Consider the following 26,268-nt stretch of genomic DNA (forward strand, 5'->3'; position numbering starts at 1 on the left):
AAAATATGCTTAATATCTCTCTATATGTATAATTTCTACCTAAAACTAAAAGTTGTGCTTGTCTTGGCCTTTTGAAGAGTTGATATTGGAAATAACACAAATGTTATATTGAGTTTAACCAGAATAACTCATTTCAATTGATGATGGCAAATATTTATTCTTTCAAATTGTATCTTTTCTTCATCTATTAGTGAGTTTTATTAATACAGCCTGCATACGTAGGAATGCTGTGACTTTGTTCAGCTATACAGTCAGGTGTCCAAATTGTTTTTCCTGATGTTCTTTCATCCTTAGCATGTTGGCTTTTGTCTTCATATAGATTATCTTGTGTTCCTAAGATGTTGCCCTCACATCTACCTTTAGAATGTGAAGAGAGCAAAAAGAACAAAAGGAGCAATAGGCTGTTTAAGCTTAATTTGTCTGTTTTTCCAGCAATACCATACCCATTTTTCAAAAACTCCACCAAGCAGAATTAGAATTATGTCTCATTGGATAGAATATGTCTCATGACCACCACTAAAATAAAGGTGTTATAGTTGGGAGTTGGGTCAGCTAAACAATGGAGTCTTCAACATACCGTTAAAGTAATTACCTTTATCATTATAAAGGCTGTCTTAGTCTGCTAGGGCTGCCATAACAAAATGCCACAGACCAAGTGGCTTTAACAACACAAATGTGTTTTCTCACAGTTCTGGAGTCTGGAAGACCAAGATCAAAGTTTCAGCAGGTTTAGTTTTTCCCAAGGCCTCTCTCCTTGGCTTGTGGATGGCTACCTTCTTGCTGTGTCCTCACATGACCTTTTGTCTGTGCACACACATCTCTGGTATTTCTTCCTCGTCTTATGAAAATACAAGTTCTCTTGGATTAGGGCTCCATCCTAAGGACCTCTTGTAACCATAATTACCTCTTTAAAGGCTACATCTCCTAATAGAATCACATTGGAGATTAGAACTTTAACATATGAATTTGTGAGGGTGTACACAATTTAGTTCATAACAGTGCACCTGTCATGAATCCTATGTATCTAAAAATGCACATTATTGGCACTTTGGGTGACATAACAGTGGTCCATCCAGAACCACCCATTACAGTATGTTTAGCTTCTCCCACCACCACTCACTCCATTGCAAATAGTGGTCCCAGTCATTGTTGAAAAGAAAATGTTCACTGGAGTATCACTACATCTGTTTAGAGCCAATTAGATTCACGAAATGGAAATAGACATTCAAGGAGAAATATATGTATATATTTGAAAACATAAATTGCTGTTTAAAATGCTGACCAAGTTTACTTTGGTTTCCTTAATGTGTATTAGAATTAGTCTTCTATGAGAAGTTATGTGTGAAACATACAAGGACACAGATAATAAAGTATTACAGATAAGTAAAGTGTTAACTATAATAAGATTAGAAAATTTTGAGTGATTCAAATTTAGATAGGTCATCAATATATTTTACCTTTACATGTAGCTAATGTGGCTCTGCCTTAGATTAAAACTTGAAAAAGAAAAAGTTTTGTTTTCAGTAAATCTCTAGCTTCCATTATTTTGCCTTTCTTCCCCCCAACCAGCCTAATGTTAGCAATGCCCTGCTTTTGTCTATTTACTCAATATCTGTGTTTACTCTACCAATAAAAGAAAGTTTTAGTTTTTCCCCAATTCCATCTTATTTCTGTCTTGCCAACCCTCTCCTCTTAATTTCCAAGAGCCAGCTTTATCTAACTACAAAAATTACTAGTGAATCTCATTTTAAATATCGTAATGAAAATGATGGGTTGCATAATTCAAACATAGCTATAATTGATGGATAATTAATTACTGGGTAATTGCTCTAAAGCATATTAGCATTTTAGCAGGGAACACTGTTCTATTAGTAGAACTTTGGGCTTCTACGGTAAGATTTGTAAAAGTAATTCCTCATATCCTTTGTATTTCAAGGAAGGTATTGCTAACTCTTGGAAGAAAAAAATATATAATCATACATAAAGTGATTTTTTTTCACATTTTTTAATGGACAAACTGAACCTTACAGAATTGGGGTGACTTGGTCACCTGTGGGGATGGGGAACAAAACATGAGACTTTATAGCAGAAACGCTTTTGCAGTAGTAAGGACTGAATTGAAATTTGCCTGTGGAGATTGTATTGACTCCTCATTCGCTGTCCCATCTTAATCGTCTAGGACCTGTGCCTCCAAATACAACCATTCTGATCCAGTTTATCTTTACCATATCATTTAGTGGTATGCCTTGTACTCCAATACACTAAAATCATCTCCATATTCCTATATTTTTCTTTCTCTCCCTTTATCACCTCCTCCATCCTGCAAATATCATGATCTGCAGGCCCAATTTGCAAATTCCAAGATTCAGTATAAAGTTATATTTATGTGGTCAAACAACAGCCCACCTTGGGGAGGAATAATTTTCTCCACATTTTCTTTCTAAACAGGTTACTTCTTCACATTAAAAACTTTCATGTTCAAGATTCAGTTGCTAAATGTTTATAGCTGCATTTACCTTGATATTTGTACTTGTAATTGAAATAATAACTATTTCAAAAATAACTTATTACTGTTCTTTGTATAATTCCTAGCTACTTCATCTATTAGTTCCTCAAACTGCATGAATTCCACAGTGGAGTAAAGTGCAGCTGAACAAATTAAAATTTTATTTAGCTATATGCAATGCAATTTTTAGTTGGATAAGCTCTATGGAAATAAAATAGGTACATTTGGAAAGTAAGGAACACTCTTATGAGTTTTAGTTGATTGCTTCTTTGACCCTACCTTTCAACTCCCCTGTGCACAGGACTATACATTTTATAAGCTAGGAAACAAAATTGAGATAATATATTCCTTATGTGAGTGTTGATTTATAGCAGACATTGAATCTGAATATTTAAACCTGCATTTCACTGGAAAAGGAAAACTAATCATATTGTAATATAGAGAATGTTTAACTTCCTATAGATTATGAATCAGAAAACACATTATTCTGTTATCTTGTAGTAGATAGAGCACACAACTTTGTTCAGTGGCCTATTAAGAAGACAGAATCTATTAGAACAGAGCTAGAGTAATAAAAGAAGAATTAGATGCCTCCATGGACCCATTGTGAAAATTAACATCTCTAATAAGTCAAGATTAAACAATGTATTTGGAGAATAAAGATAAACATTAATCTTATAATGTGTATAGAAAAAATTAAAGCAGTTATTCTATGTACAGAATATTTTTACCTACTTCATATTGTAATGTCAAAAGAACTCTGTATAATTTAATAAATAGTTTTGTATATGCTTCCATTAGTTTTTCACTGTTTTCTCTCAAATTTGATGATAGGTATCAGATCATAACTATCACTTAGTGTTGGTACATTAAATAAATTTCCTCAGCTAAGAAGGGTTAAATAAAATTAGTGACCTAACATCAATTTTGAGGAATATACTATAGGGACTAGAAACACTGCTCTAGCATGTGTTTCTAGGTCATAATTGACCTTCTTAAGCCTGACTCAAAGTCTGGAAAGTTGTATCTCAATGGCCATAGAAAAAGAAAAGTATATTTTGAAAAGGGTATTAAAATAATAAATAAGTAGAATTGAGGTTTTGTTGTTGAGGGAACTTATTTTCTAATAAATTATTAACAGTTTATTAATAACTTTTTTTCTCATTTAATTATGTCTAGGTGTGTATATTGACATTTCTTTAAAGCCATCAGTTTAAGTTTTGAAATATTTTCCAACATTGAATAGCTATGGACATTAAAGGGTACTAAACATTTTGGTATTTTTTTCTTTGCTGTTAGTGAAAATGATGATTTTTATTCATCCTTGTATTGTTAGCATCAAATAGACTAATTGTTGTCTGAATGAATAAATGCATCGATGACAATAAATTAGTCTACGTTGTGCAATTATAAATGATCCTGTATCTAGATTAATAAATACAAGAATTAATAAATGCAAGGGAAAACACTTGCACTGTGTGAATTTTCATGGGATGTGAGAACACAGAAGGTGATGAATAGGAAAAATTAGATCTTATTTTCCCCTAAAGAAGTACCTCGGTGATGGACAGTAGGAATCGATAAAGTAGGGTCCAGTTTACAAAATTTTACCAAGCTTCAGGACCTGGAACAAAGGCAGTTTGAATCAACTATAATAATGTTAAAAAAGAGATTAGAATTTGAAGCTCTCCTAAAAACTCCAAACCTTGCATTTTTCCCAATCACAGCAGAGTGTGTGTGTGTGTGTGTGTGTGTGTGTGTGTGTGTGTGTGTGTAGATTATCCAGATTGCTAAATCACCTCTCATATTCAGAGTAGCAAACAGAGCTTTAGAGAATTCTGGGGCCTTCTGTAAGGTCATACAAGTAGTGAATAGCTGAACCAGGCTACTGGAAGTCCAGGCAGCTTGCATGGGAACACACAATCTTAAATCATAACACAGTGCAATCACAGGAAATTTAAAATTAATAAGGTTAATACAAGCTCACCTCTATTGTCCTCTCTTTTTATAATTATTCAGTTTTTACTTAAGATGATGTTGACCATATATATTCTGAGACTTTGAAAAGAAAGTTAGTAGATATTTTCTTATTATGAATAAAAGCAGTCAAGGAGTCATCTACAGATAAGCAAACCAAAACACTCTCCATCTCTCCTCCACTCTTCTCTCTATACAGCTGATACCAAACATTTCCCTATATGCTGATATTATGATTTTAGAATAACTTTTAAGGATCCCCTTAATGGTCATATGGCCCTGCTATCTATGTTCTGACAAAAAGGATTGCTTAAAAGAAATTATATCAAAGCAAAATGACCATATTTTTTGCAGTAGCTGCCCTTCAACATTTAACTGGCTTATTAATAATAGCCGTATTCAGCAAATCATCTCATTAAATTACCTAGGGGAACTTTTTGCAACTTGATTATCTTAAATTGTTCCCTCAGCACTTAAGTTCTGTAAATTAGGCACTCTACAAATGCATAAATGAGATTTTAATGCCTAGGAAAGTATTTGGTAACACCCACTTTATTTTTTTCCCCTATTCCCTAGGAATAGCAATTAAGGGATTAAAAAGCCTCCTTGTCTAATGGTGAATGGAAAATGAAATTGATTCAAATTGGGGAAATTATTAGAACTCCTTTTGGTTCCTTATGCCATCAGTCCAACTATCTAAAATGATGGAGGGGCTTTTAATTTATCAGGCTAAGAGCTTCAACAATTGAAAGTTAAGTGACTGGATATTCACAAGAGACTATCTGCATGCCTTGGGCTTGTCAGGAAGTTTCACTTCAAATGCTCAATTCTCAGAAATAGTATTTTTGGAGAATAACCTAAAGGACGTGAAGTCTCTTTGTCCCTCTGAATAATAAATTATATCCTAGGGTAACACAGATATCAGCTGTTGGCTTATTTCTGGCTCTTTCATCCACATCTCCACTCAGATCCAAAGCAAAACTCAACTCTGGATTTCCACGCAAATATTCACTTTCACCAAGCATTTGATAATAAATTAGAACTTATACTTAATTATTGAGGTAAGGGGACATCCACAGGGGCAACTCTCTACTTCTTTGTGTAACTTTGCCCTTATCTGATCATTCAGTCTTCCTACTCCCTTATCTGATCATTCAGTCTTCCTACTCCTTATCTCCTCCTTTCTGTATATGTGTCTATATACAATTTACAATCTATCAACGATTTATATATGTATTTTACTGTTTATATGTATGTTTGTGTATATATGTCATATATCATATATGATCTAAAATTATTTTTCAGTGGAGATTTTTTTTTTTTTTTTTTGTGGTACGCGGGCCTCTCACTGTTGTGGCCTCTCCCGTTGCGGAGCACAGGCTCCGGACGCGCAGGCTCAGCGGCCATGGCTCATGGGCCCAGCCACTCCACGGCATGTGGGATCTTCCCGGACCGGGGTACGAACCCGTGTCCCCTGCATCGTCAGGCAGACTCTCAACCACTGCGCCACCAGGGAAGCCTTTCAGTGGAGATTTTTGTAAGCTTTTTATTTCTTTTGGTCAATGCCTATGAAGTGCTTTTGTATGTACTTAAAACAATACACATACAGTGTCTGTTTTTATATCTCCCAGTGACTGTGCATCTTTCTGAGGTTTTCAGTCATTTTGCCTATTTTTTTGGATCAAAACTTCTGTGAAGGAATCACATCTTCATTCACTAGGTGAGGATGAATGAAAAGAAAAATGGTACTGGAGTTTCTTATTTCCAGCAAAGTTGACATTACTTCCCCAGAGAAAACCTTCCTGATTCCTGGACTCTATTAGTTCTCCCTATTATATGCTCCCAAAACACCCTCTTGTTTTTCAAAGAACTCATGGTCTTCCTTCTGTGTTGGTTTGTAAACTCCAAAATAAGGATTCGTACGTTTTATTCACTGTTGTGTTCATAGTTCTAGAACAGTCTCACTATCCACTAAAGACTGAATAATTGATGAATGAACTGATGAAGAAAGCGGATGTTGGGACAATCCTAGCTAATGACACAGCTACTCTAAGTAATTCAAAAACACACCTAGATTCCTTTCTTAACTTTACTAGTCATTTAATGACTTAGACAAGTTACAATGTTTCTGGTCCAAACTGTTGTTTTCCAATGGCTTTTCAGTATACTTCATAACACTGGACACCAGCCCAGTCTAATAAATTAGTCAGTTTATAAGTTTCAGAAAATAAGGGAATTTACCTCTTGTTTATATGATAATTTTAAGTGCTTGTCCGAAACACTTGGAGGGGGGTAGTATCTCCAGTTTTAGATGAATCAACAAAAGAGGCCAGCCGACTTCCTCTGTAATAAAAGTTCTATGGAACCAATTAAGTCAGAAAAGAGAATCACAGTATGGTACCATAACTGTAATGTGGTCTTATATCCTTTTGAAGGATACTTAATATTTGTAGTACCATCAATTTAATGCAACCATGAATTTAACTTCCACAATCTGATTTTAGATAACAAATCCTCATTTTTCACTATAAATGTGGAAAACATTATTATTCTTTCTAGTCAAATAAACATTGTAAAATATTGGCTCAACATAACGTAATACTGGGCTGAGCTCTGAGCTTAAAAAAAGATTGACTAATCGATCTATTGATCTGTCTATATATCTATATGTCTATCACTATTTCCAGGTTACAATTTATTTATAATTACACCTCTGGGAAATTGAGATTTTCAATGGCAGTGATGGATTATTGGATTATTAGATATGTGATTTCAGAGAAAACATCATTTCATTTCTGTATAGTTATGATGGAAATAGTTTCTTTTTAATAATAGCTGTCATTTGTTAAGTGGTTATGATTCTTGATTCCTTGGAATATACAGTTTACTCAGTTTTCCTCTTTGCTTCCTGATGAAAGCTAACAGAGGCAGCTGCTACCCTCATTTCTGTAACAGAGATGAGGGACACAGACAGAGGTTACCATTTAAACTTTAAATGGTTAAAATATGGCTCAGCTGAATGTTCACATTGCTTAGGATAGGTTAATCCATAAAATTATTTCAATTATTTGTAACTGTAGTCATAGTATGTTTTTTAAAGGAGTTATTCAAATAGCATGTTGTCCAAAACATTTATTTTAGAAAAAGAATCTGGATTTAAGCGTAGAATGTTCAGGATAGGGTAGCATATTTTATTTTCTTATGTTAATAACTTGTTTAACAGGTAATAATTTTCCTTGTATGTTGCTTCATTATAAGTCCAAAACATCATAGTAATAAAAAAATGATAATGGAAATTTAAATCTATTTTAAAAATCCAGACTTTATTTGTAAGACACTTTACTACCCACTGCCTGCCCTGCCCCAAACATTAAACAATAGTCTCTGGAAATTATTTTAATGGGTATATTAAGCTTTTTCTATACACAATATTTTGTTTTCCCTGTTCACATGATTATTAATAATCAACAAAGTGGCTAAATAGCAAACTGATATATGTGAAATTTTAAAAAATCTTTATGGAGGTGAATTATCATTTGAATCATCAAGGATTCATTATTAATTATAACTCCAGCTAATTTAAAAACAATTACATTTTTTGTGGAAAAATCTTAGAAATAACTTCATCTATATAAAACTTCATTTATCCCAGTGGATGAGATAATAGCCTTTTTTCGATTTAATAAACCCACTTGCTCCATTTCAAGATAAATTATTTTTTTTAAAGAGCACAACTTTAGTGTATGGGTATTTACAAAATATATTTGTATTGCCTTTACAGAAAGATAAAGAAGACCAGTGGCTAGAGAAAAAAGTGCAGGGAAATAAAGACCACATTATTTTAGAGCATCTACAGTGGACAATGGGGTATGAAGTTCAAATTACAGCTGCCAATAGATTGGGATATTCAGAACCAACGGTCTATGAGTTCAGCATGCCACCAAAACCCAACATTATTAAAGGTAAGCAAACTATATGCTTTCTTAGGCTGAAAATAAATATGACAGTATCTTTTATAACCCCTCTGGATTTTTTCTTAATATTGAAAACATAATTTTATAAAGGAAGTATAAATTCTAGGTTCTAATCATGATTATTTACATGTCTTAATAAAGATTTCTCAGTTGCTCTTGCCATAAAAGATTGGTTCGTTTGTAAATGCACTTTGACAACTTTAGTGGTTGAAGTGGTAGAGAGAGACTGAGCAGAGGGACAGGATGGAGGATAAGAGAAACTGTTGAAAATCAACATGAAAAATATTCGTTGAGCCCAGAAAAAACTTTTGCAAAAGGAGAAAACTTCTCTGCCAAACACATGGGGCCTGGTCCTCCACTTCTGGGAAAATGAGCCCCTTCATGCCTGACTAAGCAAGTTGAGTTTGGAAAGATAAAATCTCTCACACAATGAGGCAGTAACAACCACAGATACACCTGCAGAAAGAACTATGAATAGAGTTTCAAAGAAGCTCAAAAAGTTGCAGGACATTCATTATTGGTGGTCACAGCGCACTGGTGGCTACCTGTATTAGGGATAGTGCTTACATTATTTTATGCTACTGATATTGTCAAAGTCTACAGGAGGGATATTAAAATTTTTTCAGATACAGGTTATAGAGGTGAAGATGCAAGAATTTGTCCTGATTCATAGTCAATTAACTCTGTTAATGAGTTGTCATATTGGTCATATTTTAACATTCATCATTCCTTTACATATTTAAAATTTTTAAATTTAAAATTTATACATACATGTATATATACACATATACTCTTTATATAGAGAGACATCAGAGCTGCATATTCATAAACATGATTTATTTAAGTCATATTATAATAGAGTATCAGTATTACATAATATTTTTGAGACGAAAAAATTTTGTCAGTTCAGTCATGCTATTTAATCCTCTTGTAATTTCAAATTAATATTAATTTCATTAGTATGACTTTGTTATACATCATCTTTTAATTGAAAGCAACTTTATACAATTAATCTTTCTATAAAAAAGTAATTACTGTTGGTTTTATGGTTTAAAAGTAATTTATATCATGGCTTTGTATTGCTAGTATTAATTAATAAGTGCTTCCAATTATAATTTGAAATTAGGAAGTTGGAAGTATCTAGAAATAATATGGATAGCTGGGTATCATATTGTACTGGCACTTTTTATAATTTACGAAGTACTTCTGCACTTGTTGTCTCATTTTATTCTTGAATCTGGGTTGAGCAACAAAGAGTTATCCTCATTTTACAGATACAGTTTTGAGAGGCTAAAGTATTTGTTCAAGGTCAGAGCTACTTTAAATCGTATGACAAATCCCATGTCCTTACAAGATGATACACCTAATAAAAAGAACGGTTGAATGAACTATTAAGTTCATTGTTTCTGTGAGTTTTAAACATCAATAAATGCTTCTACAATTATAACGCATTATGCTTGTAGTAATTATCCTCTCTGTAGGTATCAGGAACATGATATAAATATGATTTTTAATCTGAGTCAGAATCTTCAAAGGAGGATTGCAAGAGCAAACTTCATCCTCCTACATCTTTTATTTTTAAATAGATCTTTATTGGAGTATAATTGCTTCACAATGTTGTGTTAGTTTCTGTTGTACACCAGAGTGAATCAACCATATGCATACATATATCCCCATATCCCCTCTCTCTTGAGCCTCCCTCCCACCCTCCCTATCCCACCCCTCTAGGTCGTCGCAGAGCACCGCGCTGATCTCCCTGTGCTATGTTGCTGAAGAGACATGTACCACAATGTTCATTGCAGCACTATTTACAACATTCTCCTACATCTTTAATTTAGTTCATACACTTGGAGGGAATAATTATTTTTATCAAGATAAAAATGAATATTTTTTGAAATGGAAAGCAATATTTTAGTTATATTTTATAGATAATATGCAAAGTGTAAAAAAAATAGATTTCAGGCATGTTACTTTACATTATACTCCCAGAGTCCCTGTTATGCTGTTTTTATAAGAAACTGTTGTTAATAAAGCCAATAGTAAGTATAAACTGAAAGATAAATAAATAAAGATAGAATATATATGAAGAACATATATATGAAGAATATATATATATATAGGCACAAAAATAACTAAAGTATGCTATGATGCATTTACTATAAAAATATTTTGTTTCAGTTTTGGAAAGTTAGTTTGTGGACAGTGCTTAGAAGGAAAATGGTTTATAGTTTCAACTTTGCTCTTGTCATTTAACTTCTCTTGCATTTCCTAATCCCTAAGATAGTTTCTTCTGGTTCTGCAATATTAAGATTTATTCATTCATTCATTTCAGTTATTCACTGGGGTCTTGCTTTGTGGAAAGTACTGTGATGAGTGCAGAGGAATTATCTGTGAAAAGTACAGAACTGGTTCTTGCACTGAAAGACTATACAATCTAGTAGGGAAGATAGACATTAATCAAGAGTTAGAATATCCACAAAGTAATTACAACTAAGAGATATGCTGGTGCAGTGTGCTGCCATGAGAGCCTTTGGCAAGTATACCTAACTTATAGGGGTAGGCGAGGCTTGAGAAAGGATTCCCTTGGAAAGTGACTTTCTGAAAGAAACTTGTAAGGAAGAAGACTTCCAGGGAAAGTGTCTTATATGGAAGAAGTCTCTGAAAGAAGAAGGAATTTGATTTGCTTTAAGAACCAGAAAAAAGATGGCTGGGAGAGAACCTGGAGGTGTGTGAACAAAAATAAGATACCGAGAGATCTGTGACCCAACCAATCCAAGGTCTTCTAAAAACCATGTAAATAATTTTAAAACAGATCCTGAAAGTCATAAGAAATCATTTGAAGCAGGGAAATTATATGTATCGATCGACATTACAGACAGATTAATCTTGCTCATCGGGATAGAAGCAAGAGATGGATGAGCACGAATGCTTGAAAAAATGTGATAACAGTAGAAAAAGAAAGCAATGCATAAATTCCAGACACATTGTAGATGTAGATTAACCTGCCTGTGTAACAGAATTGATTCAGTAGATATTGATGACTTTCTCACGATGAAGAATCTTATAAACAGAGCAGGATTTGGAAAGTAAGGGTCAAACATAAATTGGTTTGGTATTTGTTAGGTTTGAAATGTCAAATAGATGTTAGATATGTGTGTATGGAGATGAGAAGACAGCCATGGCTTGGAAGTATACATTATGATATTTTCAGCCTTAACAGATAATTGATATTTAAAGCCTGGGTGGGGATAAAACCACACAGTGAGTAATGTCTAAGCTCTATGAGAAATAGTTGATGTCTGTGTTACTCATAGATGTTTCCCAGTACCCAATACCAGTACTTAGAAGGGTGACTGGCACAGCATTAATGTTCAAGGGGTGCTTCTTGAGTTACTGAAGAATAGAGTGTTAAGAACCATGTCCTGTATAACCATGTTATACAGGATGAGGAAATCCCTCCCTCCCCCAATGAGACTAGAGTTCCTGGAAAAACACAAGACTGTAGTATCTTGTAAGTTAAAAGACAGTCATATTTCCAGAAGAAATTTATCAATCACATTTGCCCCTTCAGACATTGCTGAGTGGTCAACAACTCAACTGAAAGAGATGTGAAATGTGTTTATTACATACAGCTCTGCTGAAGTGCTTGGGAGAGAAATTAGGTAGGAATGAGCTGAGGATTGTATGGGAGGTTAGCAGGTTTAGAGTCCATGTTAATTTACGCTTTCAAGAAGCTCTGTATGAAAGTGAGCAGAGGGGGAAAAATAGTGTTAGAAGGACTTTTATGATGAAAAAGGCTAGCACATGTCTCACAGCTGATGAAACAGATCAAGCAGTCAAGGAAAAGTCAGACATACAGATGTACAGACAAAGCTATCTGAGAAGGTAGGAGATAGAATTCATCCCCTCTAAACTGTACAGATGACACAAAACCAGAGCATCTTACTGGAAAAAGGAAAGATAAAATATTCATTTTATCTATAAAAATGTCACAGAATAATGTCTAATTTACTGTGACTGAATCCAGAGACTGCTAATGTCTCGTGGAAAGCCAGATCAAAGACGTGCCCTTATAGTTCAAGAATTGTTTGATTTAGCTCTGGGAAGCTTCTTGGGACAATTTTAGAAGCTGCGATAGTTGACAGTGAATTTGGGAGCCTTTAAAACCACAAAATACTATAGAGTTAAAATTATGTATCGGCAAAATAATCTTCATATGCCTTCATCATAATTACTCTTATAGTTATATAATTTCTTATTCCATTTAAAAATGCACATTATAAATTCAAACATATTTTAAATTAGTTATGTATAATAAGCTAGCAACTCTTAAGCCTTATTTAATTTGGAGAATATATGGAGTTTACAAGTTACTTTCATTTTAATTTATGTTTTAAATAGCATGCATTGTAAACTGTCCAAATAAAGTTTACGGACTTTGAATTTAAAAACCCATTACTTATGTTCATTCAGATATATTTAACTCTTTGAGTACAGCAGCAAGCTAAATCTAGAGTACATTTATTTGTTAGACTGAGGGACTATTTTTTAACAATAAGCTTACCTTACATTCATATGTCATATATTCTATTGATAATAATGGCTTTTCTATGTACGTATCTTAGTGGATACCGCATTTCTCCATAGTTCATGATTCTGATGTGAAAACTATTTTATGATTAATAACATTTTCCTTTCTTCACTTATTAAATGTGTTTATTTTGAAAGTGGTGTTCCTTGATTCACATAGAAACAGAGTGTGCAAAATCACAATTATGTTCTCTTTTGGAATATTCATACAGCATAATTCCATCTCATTTTATTTTATAAACAATGAAAACATTGGGTAGTGATGACAAATTAATTCTTGTAAAACTGATTACAAAACCATCTATGGAACTAGAGGCTGTTAAAATGATATTTATTGATTTGTTCTGTAATTTTAATGACTAAAAATATTCCTAACTTGGTAGAATGAGTATAATCTAATGCTTTAAAAAATTCTTGGAGATAAAATGACTCTGAAAAATAATTTCACCATTTCTTTTGGCTTTAGGACATGTTTAATATTGCTTGTTTTAACCAAAAACAAAACAAAACAAAACAAAACCCTTCATAAATTGCTTCCTTTTTCTTCCCTTGTTACTATGAATTGAAAACATGCCTAACTTTAACATAGATTCTCAATATAATTTGATGGAAAATAATTGCCTCCATACCAAGAAGTGACATAGATCACCACCAATAAATATATTGCCAAAATTTTTCAGTTAAATTTTATTTTAATGGACTTTTTTATTATATTTATAATGAACAGTAGAGTAAAATTATTTTGATAGCATTCAAGTCTAGTTCCAGCAAGACTAGTATACCCTTTCATCTCCAAATAACTCAACATGAATGGAAAACAAAGCATTCAAGTGCATGGCAAATACTAAAATGCTTTCTTAAGGTTATGATTGTTTTAGAATTTAAATTAAAGAAATTCTAAAACAATGGTGAAATTGAAGTTCAGTTAATTGGGAAAAATTTCATTTTAACTATCTGAAAATCATAGTCAAATCTAAATACTAATGATACATGCAAAACAATATTTATTTGGTTTAGTACATAATGCGAAAGTAAATTTCTGTAAATTATTTTCATGATTTTTGTTTCTCAAAATTATTTTAAATGAGCAACGATAACATATGTCTAGAGTATACCTATGGCCAGTTGAGTTAATGTTCCTTGCTTTTATTCTTTTGAAAATTTTCACTGTGTGAACTTATCATTTTCAATTATATTTCTTGGTACTTCATTCATTATTAAAAATATAACTACTTTTATCAAATATGTTTTATAGGAAAATACGATAGCAGAAAAAATCTAGCAGCAAACATTGCAGAATATGATGAGCTCATATTAAATAACAGTGTGAATTTATCAGTAGCACAGTGGAATGACTGGTGACCTTTCTCTAATAAGTTGTATCTTCATTAAAAAATATTTAAGATGTTCACATTTAAGTAATCAATGATAGAACTGAGTTATGTTTTTAATATGTGACAACTATTTAGAAGTGTCTTATACTAGATTTTTAAAATTCTTTGTCTTGTATCAAAATAATTTTTGTAAGTAATTAGTAATGGCTTTGTGTACATCTTGTATTAATTATTTTCTCTTTTTTTCTTTCCTACTGTCACTTTTTTCTTTTCCTTTATTTTCATGTTTGTAACTCTATTCTTTATTCCTTAATTATTTTATTCTTGTTCTACTTTCAAAAATAATTTTCATCATGCAGATAAATGCTGTGAAGCGAATAAAGGTGAAAATGGAAGCCAGTCATGGCAGCGGAATGCTGCTGGGTTATCTTTCATTATAGCCATAAGTTTGTCTTGCATGTTTTAATGTTGCTAAATCATCTATTTCCTTTTATTCCCTGCAAATTTACAAGGCTAATCTAAAATTATAATAAAATATTTTCTAAGGTCCAACTAATTATGCACCTATCCTTACCCATGAATGGTTAGCCTTTTTTCCCTTCCCCAAATTGTTGACCTTTAAAGTGTTTGTCAGAAAATCACAGAAGGAAACTGAACCAGGATTGTTTCTTCCAAATACTAGCTCACAGCATAACTTGTTTCATTCTAAATTTTTCTTTAATTTCTAAAGTTGAGCTTATTAAATATCATGTCACTTTTATTTGGAACTCAAGCGGTTGCTATATATAATCTTTCATTTGATTATTTTACAAATATAACTCAATATCCATGGCCATACATTGTATAAGTAGAAATTTTGTTATGTAGAATTATGGATCTTTTATATTGGTTTGGATTCTTATTCTTTTAAATGTAAGTTTCCAACTTTATAAACATTTATAATATTTCATTGTGTTTACCATTTATATAAAATATAAACCTGATAACTTTTATTATATTAGATGCGTATCCTATTGTGCTGCCTTATTTTCTTTTTATTGACTTAAAATGTCATAAGGAATAAAACTGAAACGGAGCTTTTTTTCTTCAATTTGAATACCAATTTTTAAAAATCCAAACTTTTTTTTCATTAAGTGAAAATATCTTCTGAAGTTGCCCCAAAATAAATAAAAATTAAGTTTGAATATGTTTAAAAAGTTGCACCCTGTGCACTAGATTGGAATTGTGTTCTGAGGTGGCATCAAGTATTCATGTTCTAACAATATGTATACTTATTTATTACTTTTTCCTGGACACCTGAGTCAATTTCTTTGTAAGGATCAGAGAGAGAAGTAAATATTTTAGCTACTACTTTCAAGAAGAGGAAATTGAGATGAGAAGGAGGTGTTACTAGATTCCAGCTCTCAGAGGAGATTCCTCTGGATTTGAGGGGGTAACATAAATAATGATTTTTGTTTTCACATTTTCATTCATCGCAAAATGAGAAAAGAGTGTTTTGTGCTTTTTACTCCCAGCCACATGCTAGCAAGTGATTCTTACTACTCACTCAGGACAATTAGCAGGCAATCAGATTTATATATATTAACAAGAGTGACTGTAGCTTACATGGTAAATCAAATTATTGGTTTCTGGGCTTTGAGATTCATTCATCAAAATCAATTTGTTTGGTTGCATGAAAGTATTCTCTGTCTTTAAAAAATACCTACAGGATCCTATCACGTAACGTCTAAAGATAGACCTGCCTTTGGTAGTCTGTTTTCTGTAATTTATCTTTTCCATACTCTTTGCTGTCCACTGCTGTACTTTTTTCTTCTGAGCTAGCAACAGACCTGTAGAATGCAGAAGTGACCCATCCACAGATTAAACACACTTCTTTCTCCCCTGCTGAGACAAAGGGATTTCCCAATTCCAATTTTTGCAGTGTGGGGATTTAACCTATTTATTGGGAATGTTTGATTTTTAAAATTAAAAGAGCCAATGTTCTGTTTATTGAAGAACTAATTATAATTGTATACTACATCCATGATTGCATATCATATTCCATGAGTTTGGATAAGACTTGTAGATATGTTGATTAGTAACATGTAACAAGTGCTGGGAAAGAAAGGAGTTCCAATAACACTTCCATGAACAATTTTTCCCATTCATTATAACCTGACTGGATCTCTCCAATAAATTGTAAATATTTCCGTGAGAAAGTCATAGAAATTATCTTGATTTAGTTCATGATTACAAAATGCTTTTTTGAAGAACATGTAATGTGTCTTTAGTAAGATAACAAAGTTGATTTTTATTTGAAATTTTATATTCTGTAACTCAAAGTCACCAGTGATAAGAAGAACACTCAGTCTGGTTTGCATGATACCTAGACTGACATTTGGACAGTTCAGAAAAGAACCTAAAATTGAAATTCTCATATCTTAGCAGAATGATTTACACTTAATGAGTGGTTCACTTAGATTTTTTAAAGTACAGATCAAGATATTAATCCTAAAATTGAGCTATTTATCCTTTGGCTAAATGTTTATTCTTAGATTAACAGTTATTTTACAGTTCTAAGATATGCATAAAGTTTAAAAAATTCTCAGACATAAAATAATCGACTCTGTGCTTTGTCTTACGTCTATAAGAAATAGGAAAGCACAAAACTATAAGCAATTCAGCTATTGAATTTCATAAAATGAAACCTTAGAGATTGTAAATTACCTTCCTGGATGTTTTTTTATATCTTAATAATATGTAAGTGTTGCTGAATTATCTTTTTTATTACTTGAGCTTTACTCTTGTTATATGCAACCATAAGGTCTAACTGACAACACGTTTTTGTCTAATTAATGTCTGCTGTAGGTGTAAGTAAATGTGACTGATAAGCAAGACATAAAAATTCTCCCTAGTATCACCCAAAAATTCTTTTTCATCCAGTGAATTTTTAAATAAAATTCTGTGTCTGAAATGTATAAATATGAATTTGTGTGTAAGGTGAGTTTTGTTATTCATTGTGTATAATCATAAATATGTACCTATGTTTATTGATGTGTATATCTTATCAGCCAATGTTAAAATCATTTTAAAAGTTTGTTTTGACCATATTATACCAGTTGTAAAGTTAGGTTGATTTGCTTATGCATAATCGCCATTATCTGCATGTGAAGTATCATGATTAATTTTTTTATGTAAACCTGAAATCTCCTTTTTTCTTCTCCCAATTTTTTGAAGTCTATCTTCTTTTCTCCATTTATACTTCAGCCTTACATGTCTCTCTACCCCAATTCAATTTATAGCTATAAGGCCCATCAAACCACATTTTAGATATGATAACAGATTAAGACTAGGAGGTAGTAGTAAAATCTTTTTCCTATGAAAATTTTTCTTACATGGAAGAACTTTAAGTAAATTGTCATTTTTATTTTTCTGTCCTAATACTATTATCCATTGGGAATAAGTAGATTTTATAAACTCTATACCCATACTCTTTCCCAAACCATTATGCAAGTGTACATATGTGCATCAATTACTGGTAGACAAGAACAAGGTTGAAACACTAAGACTTGCTTCATTTTTCTTAAAAAAAATTTTTCTTTTTTTTTCTTAGCCTAAAATATCTCGTGTTTAACAATTTTAAATAAATAAATAAATCTTAGACATTTGATTAACATTATATATGTCAATTACATAAAACATAATTGCACAAATAATTTTATTGCAGATAATTTTGACTTTTTAAGTATTCAGCATTTCTTTTAAAATTAATAATTAAAATTACAACTATGCATAGTAGTTCATAGGTTATACAATTTGGGTTAATTTGGAAATCATTATACAACTCAAACATTTTCTATTTAAGAATTCCCATTAATTATATTTAACTTAAATTAAAACTTAAATAAGGAAAATTCCACAATGTTTTCAAGTCTGGACAGTTGGATTTATGGTTATTCATTTATATTGAACAAAATAGAATATGCAAGGGAGAATTAGGCAAGGTACTTTTGGATCTGGATGAGTACTTTCAGATACATGAAAAGTATTTTATTTATTCATATGGTATACCTACACTAAGAATGAAGGAATAAAATTTTTAGATTACAAATCATTTTAGTAATTCAAGATGGATATTTACATCACCAATACAATAGTTAAGTGTGTTTGGACCTAGCTTTCAAAAATAGCTAATATTATATATAATATTTTCAGTTTATAGTAGTAGTAGTTAACTAAGAAATCTCTCTAGTCATGTAAAATTATCTGAAAATCTCCACCCATTTGTTTTTGCTTATGATATTAGCAGCATTAACAGCTTTAAATGAATAAGCTGTTATGACACTACCTAAATTAAATATTGTCATTTATATATTTTTTAGCCCTTATGCATTAGGATTTCACTCAATGAATAAAGATACAGGATCACGAAGTTCATACTTAAATGTGTCATTTTATGTATTTTATTATGGTTCAAATCTGTGGGGCACAATGTAATATCCTTTAAAGCGCTTTTGAATAATTACAAATTAAGTAGGCTTTCTCTTACTTGGTTTTATACCCTTTCATTCTTCCTTCCAATTGTTTCTTCCTAATATTCTCTCCCTCCCACTCTCATTCCCCCTATCCTCCCTCTCTCTCTTCCTCCCTCTCAATTTCTGGTCATGAATAAATACAATGCATTTCTTCTTTTTCTGTTAATCTCTGTTAAATTGTTAAATTTCAGAATTTGTGATATGTATATATGTCACAAATCCTTCCACAAGGCTAATGCGTTGGATGGGTAGCTTAAATTTATATATTTCAAATGATTAGTGATATGAATATCCTACAAATAGCACTGAAATAATTTCAATATAAATTGAAATTGGTAAAAACTATGTCTAAATTGGCTGATTATGTCATTTTTAAAAAGGAGTATTATTTAATCACTATCAACACTCGATAGATAATCTTAGAATTCAGAAAATATTAACAGAGTAAATTTTAGGTCTTAACTAAAGAAAAAAATCTAATATCTAATTAACATATTCTTTTCCAAATCACCATCTAAACTAGAGTATTTTTCTAGAGTTAACATTTTTAATGTTTAAAAGTGGTAGTATCTCTCTTTACTACATGGTGCTTAAAAACTTGTTATAATACATAAAGATTATAAAAGTAAGCAGCATCTCAATATTTATGTAAGGGAATGGATTCAGTAAGTATAAATCTAATTTAATTGTTCTGAAATAAAGCAGAGATGGGAGCATAATATCAATTCTTTGTTTTCCAAATACCTTTAGTTTCTTTATCTTACCTAAGATTATGAACCAGATAAACATCTCTTATAGTCATCCTCCCTTCCTTCATGGCTATTAGCTAATTGGAAGCCTAAAATACTTGTCCCTAAATATTACAGAAAGAGTGTATTATTCTATAACATCAATTTTTAGCTACTGTTTAGCAAAATTGAAAAACAAAATATCCAAGGAAAGCACATATGTTCAAAAGTTCTTTTAGTATATCTGAGGTGATTTGAACTGCAAAAGATGTCCTCATGTCTTTGTTAGTAGACTATTATTTGACCTACTTTTTAAAGATATGCTCATTCAAGTGTAATTAAATTTTGTGTGAACAAATCTAATGTTGGTTGTATTAAACCTAGATATATTGCAAAGTTTCTTAATTTGTGTATGTTCAAATTAAATTCAGTTATTCTTTATCACTCCATTTTAAGTAATAGAAATATAGTTACATTGCAAATATTGCATAATATTCAGAGGTAGCATAATTTTAAATTATACCATATTTATTTTATTTTATCTATGTACTAAATGGGACTACAAACTAAATCTCCAGCAAAACCTTTTTTTTTCCCTAAAAGCAAGCAATTAAAAATTACTGTTTTAAAGAACATCCATAATTCATGAATTTCTTTCAAGAATATTTTTATCTCACATCTTACATTGATTTTATGTGTAACACTTCTGTTTTAAAGTGACTATTGCTGATCATTTTAATTGCATTTGTTTTCATCATAGCTTATTTTCTTGAAATAAAATGTATGTTATATATGTATTGTCCTCAGTATCATCTCTTATTTAAAATCCCTGACATAATATCCAGCACTATGTGTAATCCTATGCATGAGTTTCATAGTATATTAAATGTCATTTTATTTTCTGTATTTCTGTGTCTTCATTGTTGTAATAAAGAAAACTGAGGAAAACCTTTGTTATATGTGTTTTCTTTATTACTGGTATAAACGTTTTCTGTCTTGTGTGTTTTCATTTCTAACTTGATCAGATTCAATATCTCAATGTAATAAACATATGATCATTGAGTGATTTCTCTTTTGGTTTAAATAATAAATCATCAGCCGGCTCATACTGGAAAAATAATTTAGTAACAATACCAAATACTGTTACTTTTGTAGTAAACTAGTTCTAAGGTCTTCTTAGAAACTTTTATTACTAGTGGAGACCATAATAATCAGATGATATCTTAATAAAACACATTAGTGTAATCATTTAAATAATGTAATAATTGGAGAGTAGTCTCATTTGCCAGCAAAAATTTATGAAAGCAGACATAAATCCTTAAAGTGATTTTCTCCAATTCCTTTGGTTAACATATTGCTATAATTCAGTTTGAGCACCATGAGAATAAAGTTGTAGAAGATCATTAAAGTTCTCAGTTCATCCACAGCCAAAGTATGAAGCAAAAATGGCTTTGGAAGTTTCCAAATAAAAACAATAATATGAAAACAGAGCAGCTTCTATTTCTTAACATGTACTGTGATACACACTGTATGGGATGCCTTAAGTGCAATATTTCATTTACTATGAAGTAGCATTTCTCCCATATTTTAGATGAGAAAAGTGAGGCCTAAAGAGGTTGAGGGATTTACATAGTGAAATCACAGAACGGAGTTCCAGTGCCCTCTATAAAACATCATATTACTTTGTGTTTGTTTTAGCGCTGAACCTGGGTTCAAATGATAATTCTTTTTTATCTTAAGATTTTTTTGATGTGGACCATTTTTAAAGTCTTTATTTAATTTGTTACAATATTGCTTCTGTTTTATGTTTTGGCTTTTTTTCGCCCTGAGGCATGTGGGATCTTAGCTCCCTGACCAGGGATCGAACCCGGACCCCCTGCAGTGGAAGGTAAAGTCTTAACCACTGGACTGCCAGGGATGTCCCTCCAATGATAATTCTTTAATAAGTAAATTATTCAGTTATTTTTTATAAAGTGAAATAAAACTGGTAGTTTAGACATGAATATATATTTCTCTTTTACAAACACAGTCAAGTGTTGCATATCCAGTTAAAAATTAAATAGTGTAGAAATTACAAAAGGGAAAATATTCGTTTTCAAGATTTGCATTATTTTAAGGCACACTTAATCTTCCTTACTCCAGAACAGCCCTCTCCCAAATGCATGTCTTAATATATATAGCACTCATTAAAATTGTTTGCATACATTTCAAAGTGAAAATTTTCATATAGTATCTATATGTTATAATATTGAACTTCTTTCAATTGATGCATTAGTTACAGAAGTTTTATATATTGGGGGAGAGAGAAAGGTAAGCTGATTTTTTCTGTTTTTCTTGTATTTATTTTTCCTGAAGCTCCTTAACAATGATATGGTATCAAATGGGAACTATCTGGGGATTGTTGGAAATTTTCATGGTGACTGTCACAGTAATATATTACTTTGTTAGCTTTATATTACTTTGTTGTTTGGGGCCACTGTGAGGAAACTAAAGAGATTTGAGAAAATGTATTCTAATCAAACACCATTATTTTATTATATCAACAGTCTGAGGATTAGAGAAGAAGAATGACTAGTCATTGACACAGTCAAGGAACTTACACCTTCAATTTTCCTCATATGTTTGTTTTATCAAATTACACCAAATCAAAGAAGGCATACCTAAATCTCTTGTCTATCACTTATATGGTCTTATATCTTTAACCTAGTTTCTTTGATTTCTTCTTGATTGAACAATAGAAAAAAAAAACTTTGTGACAAAGGAAAGGCTGTGTATTCACCAACTACCATTCCTTTGAGTAGTCATGATACTTCTCTTAAGCAGCTATAATGGCTCTCAGGTCAACTTGTACCTATAGCTGCATTCCCAAGATCAGTGTAATAAACTCACAGTGAGTTTATAGCCTTAAAAGAATATCAAGTTAAATTTTACTATTTTCTTATTTTTACACATTGCCTGAAAACACTTTATAAAATGACTTTATTTATATTTTTGTAGAAATAAATGATATTTAATTAATATAAAATATTTTTAGTTACTATCTAATAAAAAACAAAATAAAAATTTCCATTTCAGCATCTATACATTTTGAGAAATCATAATAAACAGCTTCAATACATAATTTGCATAGTGGCTATATGCTTGCTTCTCTACTGATTTCTCATTTATTATTACAAAGAGAAATATTAAATTATTTTAAAAGTCATATTAAAATGTACCCTTTTCTTCTGTTTGAATGTGATTAAAACAAAACTAAAAATTATCTCTTCAAATTAGCATCTCTGTTTTGAAGAATCTCTGAATGACAAACTTCAATTTGCTGTTGTTTCTATATAATTTCACCACAGCTAAACTGGATATATATGTTACATGGAAGATTAAATGCAAAACTCACTGATGCTCTTGAAAAATGACAGGAAAAATATTCTACTTCTTGGTGCTTATTGGGGGAAAACAGAAAACAATTTATTGGATTTTCATATGCTATCCTGAGACTTACTGTTCCATCAAATGGCTCAGACATGAAGGAAGGTTTACTTAAGGAAATAGAAATATTTCTCTACAGCAGGGTCCAGTATGGTTCATTGGTGGATTTCTTCACACAAAAACAGGTAGCTGAAAATAATTGACTTGCCTGTATGTTATTCATAACTTAATATGTTATCTTTTTTTAGTACTTATGAATATTGTACTTATGGACACTCTCAGTTGATTCAGGCATGTTAGCCAGTCCCATGAAGATTTTAAAGATACTAACTTTGTTTGGTTTCTTTTCTGCTCTTAAATATGCTCTATTTTTTCAAGCAGTTCCAAGTGTGCACCAAAATTGAGAAGAATGTACAGAGTTCTTATATACTTCCAATCCTGATGTATGCATACCCTCCCCCATTATTAACCTGCAGAATGGTACATTTGTTACCATCAATGAATCTACATTGACACACCATTTTTACCCAGAGTTCATAATTTGTATTAAGGTTCACTCTTGGTGTTGCACATTCTGTGGGTTTTGATGAATGTATAATGACATTCATCCACCATTATAGAGTAATACAAAATAATTCCAATGCCCTAAAAATCCTCTGTGCTCTGACTGCCTCTTTATCTCTCCCTCTCTCCTAATCTCTGGCAACCTCTGATCTTTATAACTGTCTTCATAATTTTGCTTTTTCCACAGTGTCATATAGTTGGAATCATACAGTAAGTAGTCTTTTCAGATTGGCTTGTTTCACTTAGTAATATGCCTTTAAAGTTCCTCCATGTCTTCTCATGATGTTATGGCTCATTTCTTTTTAGCATTGAATGATATTCCATTGCCCGGATGTCTCATGTTTTATCCATTCACCAAATGAATAATATCTTGCCTCTGTTTTTCTTAAGTGAAAATCTACATTTCTATTTTATGGTTGATGGTATACAATATATTCATTCAGTTGCAGTGGGTAATAATATATAAGTGGCCCTACATGTTTAGAATGTTTAGTTTTAATAATGTAACTTAATTTTGTATTAAACCCCAATGCAGAAATTGAAGATTCTAAGACACAATAAAGTGAGTGTGTAAAAACAGAAATTTTGTAAACCTAATATGTTATAAATTCCTTAGAAAATAATACCATCCATATATTTGTTCACATTTTCCATTTACTGTCTTATACATTTATAAAATTCAAAGGTATGTATATTTAAGAATTTTATAAATAGGTTAACAGTTTGGAATTTCAACAAGCAATTTGTAAAATATCAGTTGTAGTTTAATCTTATATGGGTGTAATTCAATTTTGTAATATAATCTTTAAGAAAAAAAGTATTTTCTGTTTGTGCAGAGAAAGTTTAATTTCCTTTTTTTTTAAATATATGGAATAGCCTTTTAACATTAACAGAAAAAAATGAAATTGGCCAGTTAATGGTTGAAACAAGGACTTAAAATTTAAACTACTCAATTTTTTAACACTGGCAAATATCTGTTTTGATCATATTCACTTCAATCTAAGATGCTCCCTTTCCTACTAACCAGTAAAAATTTCATTATCTTATGGGAAATAACTGAATCAATTCCACCATAGCAAACTGAACATATACCATAAGATTTAAACTGCATACGGAGAAAGTATACAGTTAGTGAGGTGAGAATAAACTTCAAATGTATCAGTTTGAATAAGTATCACATATAAAAGTATTTTATGTCTCTTTATCCCATTTTTCTGACAGGGTTTTGTGACAAGTGTTCTCCATTCCAACATACTTAGCAATTTGAAATGTCAGTGTAGATAAAAGCCTAGATATTCTGCTGCACAAGGACTATAGATATTTCACAATTTCCCACAATTTATAGTTGCACCAGATTTGTAACAATTATTAAAAACGTTCATTTCTAAGTTTTCAGTTATTCGAAACATTTATCAAAAAAGTGCTGTTATCTACAATACTATTTCTTTTTAGCCAACTTTTTTTTTTAAATAACACAGTTTATTTTATTTAATTTCCTTTCTTACATTAAACTATGTTACTTTACCTCATACTGACATTTGACAAGGTCCCATCAATATTCCCATAGAAGAATAATAATTTCATATTCTAGATTATTCACTTTTTACAAGGAATTGTTTTAAAAAGATAGATACTAAAACCTTAAGGGGGATTGGGTGGATATTAAAAAAAAAACAACTAACGGTGAAAATTATGAACTACTTGAAATGTTATTCCATTTAGAAGTATATAGAATCATTATACTAATTATGAATATATTTAATATAAATTTATAATATTATATTATACAGTGTCTATTTTTGAAATGTATATATAGACATAAATTATCTAATGTTAATTCAGTCACTAATCACATATAAGAGACTGAGTCTATTTCCTAGTTTCTTAAATCTAAACATCAAGCAGAGATTGACATGTCTACATGTATTATGGAAATGGGTATGGAATCAGAGACAGAGAAGACTGGACAGATATATAGATAGATAGATAGATAGATAGATAGATAGATAGATAGATATTTTTTTTTTTTGCAGTACGCGGGCCTCTCACTGTTGTGGCCTCTCCCGTTGCGGAGCACAGGCTCTGGACACACAGGCTCAGTGGCCATGGCTCACGGGCCCAGCCACTCCGCGGCATGTGGGATCTTCCCGCACCGGGGCGCAAACCCGTGTCCCCTGCATCGGCAGGCAGACTCTCAACCACTGCGCCACCAGGGAAGCCCTCGACAGATATTTTACAGCCATAGACCAGGCCTCTACCAGCCCCCTCCTAACCATTGAAACAGGTTCTATTTCCCTATGTATCTCTAGCAACTCTCTACCTTCTTTTAGAAAAAGATCACAGGTTTTTTTTTAGTGGTGTTTATTTTGTTTTTGTTGATTTATTTATTTGTTTATTCAATTGCAGAGTCCATTATTTTTAACCTAATAATTTATCACTTAATCAACATCCTCCACCAGTTACCCCAATATCATCTCTAATATCCATAAATATCTGTTAATTTCAAAATATATTGTATTATCTCATACATTTCCATCTTTGCTCACATCATGTTCTGGCTGAAAGGGACTCATCATCAGACAGAAAGCTTCTTATTCTTCAACATCATCTTAGAATTTATCTTCTCTATCATGCCTTCTTTGACCACTATCAACT

General features: G+C 31.6%; 1 protein-coding gene across 1 annotated transcript in view; it reads left to right on the forward strand.

The window, feature by feature from the left end:
- Positions 1-26,268, forward strand: part of NCAM2 (neural cell adhesion molecule 2) — a 211,530-nt gene that overhangs the window by 164,089 nt on the left and 21,173 nt on the right. The window contains exon 15 of the mRNA XM_065875896.1: positions 8,265-8,445. Coding sequence (XP_065731968.1) covers positions 8,265-8,445 — 181 coding nt within the window. The remainder of the gene's footprint in view (positions 1-8,264; positions 8,446-26,268) is intronic.

This window comes from Phocoena phocoena, chromosome 4, assembly GCF_963924675.1.
Source record: "Phocoena phocoena chromosome 4, mPhoPho1.1, whole genome shotgun sequence".
Classification (NCBI taxonomy): Eukaryota; Metazoa; Chordata; class Mammalia; order Artiodactyla; family Phocoenidae; genus Phocoena; species Phocoena phocoena.